Here is an 8229-nt window from a genome sequence, read left to right as displayed (position 1 = left end):
TAGTGAGCCTGGGACTGAGGCCTCCCAAGTCCCAACAGTCCTCTATATATTACTTTCTTGGAAGATATTAATTTCCTTCCGTTTGTCCAAATCTCTAATTTGGAATATACGTGGCTTAATATGATTGGATAATGTAAGCATGGCACGTAGCCGGCTTCGTTTGCCAAGTGGGGCTGCCAATTGCTAGGGATGTTGAGATGTGATTACGCACATATAAATGGAATAAGGGGCCCTGGCAAAGCATACTTTGGGGCAGGCAATTACTCCAACAAGGAGTCAGATGGCACTTTAATGATGGGAACTCTATTCTCTTCGAGTTAGATATGTGGATTCCAAACTCTTTTCCACAACCACCTCAAGTCAAAGAAGATGCTAATCCTTCTATTAATTAGGTATCACAACTTTTTGACCCATCTTCATTATCATGGGACTTGAGGAAGTTAAGAGCAGTATTTAAAGAAGAGGAAATTCCAAAAATACTGTCTATTCCTATCAATCTGTTTAGGAGGGAAGACTTGCTGGTTTGGCATTACACGTCATCAGGTGAATATGGTGTGAAGTCGGGCGACTGGATGGCTTGTGCTCAAAATGTGAATAGTGGGGATCAAATCAAGCAGGTCCTGGACCCATTTCAGATAATGCAACTTGAAAGATGTGGAGAGAAGTCTGGAAGCTCAAGTCATCGCCGAAAATTGCCATTTTTCTTTGGAAACTTCTCCAAGAAAAATTATCAGCTAATGTTCATCTATGCAAAATTCGGCTAGACTTTTGTTCAGAATGTGTCTTCTGTGGAGAACAGGAATCACTGTATCATTTGTTCTTCAAGTGTCATCATGCCAGGCAGGTTTGGTTAATGTCGCTCTTCATGCTTCGGTCAGAAATATTAAAGAGTACCACAATTCTAGATTGTTGGCAAGAACTCTCTGAGCTCGTGTATCCAGGAAAGAGGTTGGATAGAGATGCTAGTTTTTATCTTGTGAAGCATATGGAAAAGTTGCAACAACTACATCTTTAGCCGTCATCATAGTTCTCCACGAGAGACGGTATCAGCTAGCCTTGCCATGTATAGGGATTTTGCTTCCTTGCAGGTTTTTACGAAACAAACTCCAATTGCCGCATCTCACCATCACTTAGAATGGCCTCCACTAGCCCCAAGCCTTATCAAAATCAATACAGATGCAGCAGTAAACAGGGAGGAGCTTTATGGATCGATAGCAGCCATAACAAGGGATTCGAATGGATTTCCACAAGGTTGGAGTTGTTGGCATATCACTGGTATTATAGACCCTCTCATCGTTGAAGATATGGTTTATCGGGAAGTAATACAACTAGGGATTTTCAAAGGATTTAATCGCTTCATGTTGGAAAGTGACTCGATCTTCGCAAGTGTTCAATGCAATTCAAAATTGGTCTCCTTCCCCTCTCTCAATCTCTGGAATTATTCAAGACATTCAAAACATGGTGTTTAGAGTAGATTTTTTTGTTTTTTCTCATGTCAATAGGATGAGGAATATGGCAGCTCATTCGTTAGCTGAGAAAACGCTGCAAGATAGTTCCTTTATTTTCAATCCATTTGGCCATCCTCTGCACTATTAATTATTTTAATAGCTTTTAGCTGTTTTAGTAGTTTTCGACTTTTTTAGTAATTGTCAGCTATTTTACTAGTTGTTAGATATTCAGTGTTAGTAATTAATTGTTTATATAGCTGTTAAAATAAAAATATTCGATAAAAATAATTATTAGATTATCTGTTAAATGTAAAAATAGTAATAAAATCTTATTCACCTTAATCAAAATGTTCTCTCAATATTTAAAAGTTAGGAGAAATAATTTTTCATAAATTACTTCCTTAACCTTTAAAAGTTAGTATAATATTATGTCATCAAACAATATAAATAATATAAGTAACTCTTTGACTCTGATTAAAAGTTAAATGCTATCTTAAAGCTATTTCCGAACAAAGTCTTTTGCTCAACATCACTTTTTATCCTCTTTCATGCCCAATTAGAGTCTCACCTATGAATCTGCCTTTGAATAAAAAGAGAAAAGAATAAATAGAGTAATGTTATTATGAACGCTACAGTTCATCCATATTTATTGTGAATATGAAAATTCATCAATATTGTTTTTTAAGTTTTATATTGATTATAATAATTAATTAAAGGATATAAGCAATTACTTTTTTATGATAAAATTATGTAATAATCTTTATTAATTTATAATGAATAATGATCAATTTAATTCATAAAGCATATGTTGGATACAAATATTAGAAAAAGAATAAAGATAGAGGAAAGGAGGTCAGAGCACCTTATTCTGTTATCCGAAGGTAATGCTTTGTTTATCGTAGACTTACATTTCCATGTGAAGGATTTTGTTTTTCTTAATTGGAGGTCTCCGATGAGACGATCGTTATACAATATAGAGTAATTTATTTTTTTAAATTTTAGTTTAATTAATAATTATATCATGCATTTAAAACTATCAAACTTTTAAATAAGTGACACGTGGACTCCTATTTGACCAAGTATTCCATATTTCAAGGAGAATCACACCATTATAAAGATGATGGAGGTGCAGTGAGGCTCTCATACTACAAGAAGCCTGGCTCTGTGAGAGGTGATTATGATGTGAGGAGATGGAGATAAGGGCGAAAGAATGCGGGTGTGCGGGGCGTGGGTCAATGGAGGCTGCAGTGAGACCAAAAGGAATGAAGCGCTGGGTTTTGTGGGTCTTTGATGCTGGAGAGATGGCATCAAAGGAAAAGGGGAGGGAGTGGGCGTGTGGAAATTAAAGCAGCGTCGTTTGCTTAGGAGAGACAGATGCAATTTTTTCTAAGGCAATAGTGTTTTTTTTTTTTTTTTTTTTTTTTTTTAAACCTTAAAATTAAGGTGTAAATTTAGGTCATAAAAGTGAAGATTTAAAAAGGTATTTAGTTTAAATATTTGCTTTTAATATTTAACTTAAAATATATATTTCACTTGTAAGTTATTTTTTTTATTATAATTTATTAATTAATTTAATAATAAGTAATTAATTATTTAAAAATAATTTTTAATAATTTAAGTATTTAGTTAAATATTATTTAAAAGTAACTTATAATTCATTAAAATAATTAAAAATACATATAATTCAGTGTTGTGATCGTTGAAATGATGACAGTATAAATATCTTTAAAAAATATTTTGATGATATAATATTTTATTTAATCAAAAAGTAATTTTTGGATAAGTAAAAAAATCACATATAAGGTAAATTTTTTTATGACTTTTTACTTATTTTTAGTAATTTTTTTAATTTATAAGTTTATAAATTTATTTATAATTTTCTATTTATTAGTAGAGTTGATCAACTTATAAATTAAATCAAAGATTTTTATAATTGAGATAGTTTTATTTTTTTAATCTTAAAATCCTTAAATCTAATAGCTTAAAAATTTTTAATAAAATTAAAGAACAAGATTAAATTAAATTGATACCATTTTTTTTTTCTGTTACTCTTTGAAAAACTCTTGGAACAAAATTTTAAATATCAAAAGTAATGATGAAATCATCTAAAAAGTCTCCTTTAAAAAAAATCATTTTTTATTTTTGTGACATAAAGTAAATTAAATTATAATAAATTAAAAACTTTCAAGGTAAAAAAGACATTAAATCAAAAGGTTATAATTGAAGTTAAATTAAGATTAAAATTGGATTTGAAATTAAAATCAAAATTGAATTTAAATTGATTGAAATTGAAAATTAAAGGTTAAAATTAAAATTGAAATTACAATAAAAAATTGATTTAATTTGATTAATGATAAAATTAAAATATTCTAAAAAAAATTCAGAGAAAATATGTTGACTACCAATTTCATATTCAATTTATATCATCACTGATAAAAATTGATTCGTGATATTATCTCATCTATGCAATAAAAAAAAAAAAAAAAAGCTTGTTAATTGAAAACATGATGTAGAGGAAAGCTTTGGGCTATTGGCTAGACCCACAAGTTGAGTTGCCAGTGCTGATTGTTGGATGGCTCAAAGTGAGGCCCAGTGACATTGTCAAACCCAGCCTACTAATAAAGTCTTTGATTAATTTAATTATTAAAATAAACTAAGTCATAATTACATATAATTAACAAATGTTAGAAAAATATTCACCCCAGTTCTAAACAAACTCATAAGAACAAATACTATAGATTCTATTTTAACAAATATTACAAGGATATGAAGGGCTCACAATGATTTATTTGCTTGTCATCCCAAGAAACTCACAAGAATAGAACAAAGAAAGTTCAAACTTCAAACACATAACAAACAGCATAAGCTCACAATTAAAATATGCAGAGTCTAAGCCTTTAAAAAAAAAAAAAACCATAAGAATAAAGTTCCATGCGCTAATTAACTCTTAATTCTTGTAATGCATGAAAGAGATGGGGCAACATTAATGCAGTAGCCACCAACCCCAACAACCGCTGCCACTGCTGCCACCATCATTGAGCTTCACTGCTGTTTAAAGGTTCGGGCCATAAAAAAGAACAAGTAAAGTTATTCATATATATGGAGGCAATACTCACATTCAAGACTGGTTTTTTATTTTATTTTTCTAAATCATATTTAAGTGTTTTTAACCATGTAAACTTTATCTTAGTAATTTGAGCATAAAAATGAAAAATCTTGAAGGTAGATTTACACGATTAAAGTTGAATGTCTTGTTATTGAAAGGACAAAAGAACTCTAGAAAACTAAATCCGGTAGATAAAAGCCCCAAGAGAAGAAGCTGAAACCCAAAATCAAAGGAAGAGGGAAGAATGGGATGGCTCTACTGGCAACAATCTAGGATTTAATTGACAAGAGAACCTGTTGGGTAGGGGAAAAGAGGTTGGAGCAAACATTTATTCTGCAACAGATGCCTTCAACAACTTTAAACCAGGGAAGGGTTACTCGACAAGCTAATAAAGCTGTTCATTCTCGTACTAGGGTTGCTTTGCCTTTTGCTAGTCTTACAGCTTGGGAGGCTCCTCCATACTTTTTAATTCTTATTTTGTTGGATGATTTTATTTGATTAATGAAATTATGAGCTTTATCTTTAAAAAATTATATATATATTATATATATATATATATATATATATATAAAACTAGACCATGTAGATATATACAAACTATAGGCTACTTCAAGATGCATTTATACGTCAACAAAACTTATTTTACAGACCGTCTAAAGCTTGGAAAAAGAGTTGAAGGAGATGGATCCACCCTATATAAAAGCAGTGACAAAAATAATAAACAAGTTCAGCCTTTTTTTTTTTTTTTTTTATCATTTTCTTCTTCAGCATCAAGAAAATGAAAAAAGCCACATTTTACATTGAGGTAGGCCAAGGAAACGATGTATGCAATGACTTTATTCTCCACTTAAAGCTTCATCATCTTCCAATTTCCACTAACGAGTTAAGTGGTGTCTTTTCTTGCTCTCCGCTCCCAACTGAAACTGATCATGGAAATGGCCAAAAGATCCATTATGAGTTGCAAGCTTTAAAGTCCGAAAACAAAAAACACTCGACAGTTATCAACTTTACAACAATAAAGTACACTCACGTTGTGGTGTCGATAGTTCAGAGCTTTTCAGCACGCGCAGCCTCTTTGCTGTCGATACAAACATGCTGCAAACAAATATATTAACCTTTAGATCATCAAAAGCTCATTGCAAGACGATTACTTGACAACTATATTTTAACCTAAATCAGTTGGGGTCTACTTGGTTAATATATTTGCAGGTACAGGTCATGAGTCTAGTGCTGATTATAGACTTGTCAATTTTTCTTTTTTTTTCTTTTTTTAAAAAAAAAGAATGAAAGGAGGAAAGGGAAAGCTTACTGCCAAGGGACATCCCCAACAAGTATCCTGTCTCCTTCATTGTCCTCATAAACTAGAGTATATTCCCCACTTCCAGATCCTGATAAACCTGAATTTGCTTTTGCTTCATCAATCATAGCAGTAGAATTTTCCCTTTGAGCTAAAAATGAAACAATAAAACCACAAATAAATAACCTGCTATATATCCACAGATAAAGCTGCTGAAAAGCACTTATTATAGTCATTAAATAAGGAAAATTTGTGTGAAATAGATTCCATGAGCTCCAAGTTTGAGTTTGTGTATAACCTGCAAGCAGACCTCTGAATAGCTCATCAATGGCAACGGATAGTTTCTCATAACTGTCGTAGGCATTGAGGTTTATTTTTCTTCCAATAGGGACTCCTTCCATGTTGATCTTTACAAATAAATCATTCCTGAAACTTCCAGGCTTCACAGTGCAGCCTTCAGTTGGAGTTTTATTTGGTAAATTAGCATCCGCCTGCTTTGAGTTGCTGCTACTAGCAAGATTTTTCCTGAAAGACCGAACTGGAGGCCACCCAACGACCGGTGCAGGTGCAACTCTGCTTGTTTCAGGAAAAAAAATCAGAAAAGCATGAAAGATAGAAGTCAACAGTAGGTTTTATCCCCACACTATTTCCAATTCCAAATTTCAGGGGTCTCATTCTAAACTGTTAAGAACTGTTTGATAAAGAGAACAAAAGGGTAACTGAATATCCAAGAAAGAGTGCAATATCCATGACAAACAGGTCCAAATGGATGAGTAATTGGTGACCAATTTCAACACAGAACCGCCTTCTATTTGTATAAGCAAGAATTGTATAGTAAATTTTAAAACATGGAAATATCTTAATTTAAACATGTTTAAAAACAGTTTAACCTATTGGAAAAGGTATAAATATTCTTTTAATTACTACCCTCAACTGATAATTATTGGGAAATATTTATTTTGAAAAATCATATTACAGAAAATCATAAAATTTAGAGATTAAGAAAGGTGTTCTTTCCCCATTTTTTTAAAAATTACATAAATATATGAATCAGAAAGCAATAATTCAATTAAATATTCAAGATTGGTTCCTATCAAAGTCAGAAACAGAAAGAAAAGCAGGATAACCTTTTATGAGGGCTAGGGGTCCCAGCTGTGGTAGGAGGAAATGAAGCACTAGCAGGACCAGAACTTAGCTTCTTATCTGGGCACTGTAACTCTACCGCGGTAGAGCACCGAAGATATGAAGGCTTGGGTTGTATTATCTCTCTCTGGGTCTCCCTTTGGAAAGTTGATGAATGTAAAGAGCCGCTTGATGGTAACCATGGAGAAGAGAATACCTTTTCATCAGATCCTTCATAACCTAAGAGCTTTTTGCATTGCTTTTCGTAAGTATTGATGAACCAGTTTCTATCTCCTGTCTTTGCTTCAGATCTGTCTGCATCAAGAAATCTTTTGATTCCATTAGCGTTGGTAATGTTCTTGATGCTAAGGAAGTCTCCTGGGGGACCAAGTCTCAGCTCCAGTTTTTTGTCCTCTGATAACTTTTGGCTACCACTCCATTCTTCTTGCTTAGGAATCAGATTGAAAAACTGATCAGTATGTTCCTCCATATTCCTTTGCCGGTGAAAAGAAAAACAGAAACGATTTAACAAAAAAAAAAAAAAAAAAGAAATCCACAGAAAGTGACTATTTCAAAGAACAAGAAAGAAAAAAATTTCTAGTGCCTAGGTAGGAAAGTCAAGTTAATTATGTGAGGCGCAAGAAAATTCCTGAATGGGCTGTTTCTTTATAGCAAGCATATAGGAATTCTCAGCTTTCCCAGGCAAAAAAAAAAAAAAAAAATGAAAGGGCCAAAAACTATCAACAGCCTAAAAGAACTCGAGACTGGGAAGGAAACAGTAGCTTATCATATGAGAAACTGGCTAGTGTAGTGTTATAAAGCAAGCAGTTTTTTCCCCCTCTTGACTTTGTTCGACACACTCTTGATTTCAACAAACGACCGAGTATGGAGAAGCAAGAGGCAAATGCTATATATATTCCTAGGCTCCCATTAACACTATAATAATGGAAACAAGTTATCCATGCAAGCAAAATTAAGTGTGTTACCTAAATCACTCCGACCCATCGTACCACATTTCCAATTATTCGTACTTAAACACTGAAATACCTAAATTTGCAAATTTTATAAAAAATTTAAAAAAAAAGCGCATTTGAAAGTTAAATAAATAATACAAGAAATAAAAATAATGATATATATATATATATATATATATATGTATATATATATATATTATTGTTAGCATATAAAATAGATTTTATGACAATAAATTAAAAGTTTAGTTAAGGTGAATAGAGTTATTGAATTTTTTGTTTTTT

The 8229-nt window shown here is 32.2% G+C and overlaps 1 protein-coding gene across 1 annotated transcript; it reads right to left on the bottom strand.

Annotated features, from left to right (window-relative positions):
• Positions 1-5143: 5143 nt before the first annotated feature.
• Positions 5144-7881, bottom strand: LOC110641072 (auxin-responsive protein IAA2). Its single transcript, XM_021792668.2, has 5 exons — positions 6979-7881; positions 6150-6424; positions 5864-6002; positions 5585-5649; positions 5144-5477 (listed from the first exon to the last, which is right to left on the bottom strand). Exons 1-5 carry the CDS (start codon positions 7461-7463, stop codon positions 5413-5415), a joined length of 1029 nt encoding a protein of 342 aa, XP_021648360.2. The 5' UTR covers positions 7464-7881; the 3' UTR covers positions 5144-5412.
• Between the last annotated feature and the right edge of the window lie 348 nt (positions 7882-8229).

This window comes from Hevea brasiliensis, chromosome 11, assembly GCF_030052815.1.
Source record: "Hevea brasiliensis isolate MT/VB/25A 57/8 chromosome 11, ASM3005281v1, whole genome shotgun sequence".
Classification (NCBI taxonomy): Eukaryota; Viridiplantae; Streptophyta; class Magnoliopsida; order Malpighiales; family Euphorbiaceae; genus Hevea; species Hevea brasiliensis.
The sequence above is the reverse complement of the archived record's forward strand: the minus strand, read 5'-3'. Positions and strand labels throughout refer to the sequence as shown.

Excerpts from the sequence above, each read along its gene's own strand:
- LOC110641072 (XM_021792668.2), bottom strand. The coding sequence starts at position 7,463 with ATGGAGGAACATACTGATCAGTTTTTCAATCTGATTCCTAAGCAAGAA. Across the intron at positions 6,003-6,149 it reads ATTCAGAGGTCTGCTTGCAG|CTCAAAGGGAAAATTCTACT; the intron begins GTTATACACAAA and ends TTTCATTTTTAG. Across the intron at positions 5,478-5,584 it reads TGAACTATCGACACCACAAC|TTTCAGTTGGGAGCGGAGAG; the intron begins GTGAGTGTACTT and ends TTCCATGATCAG.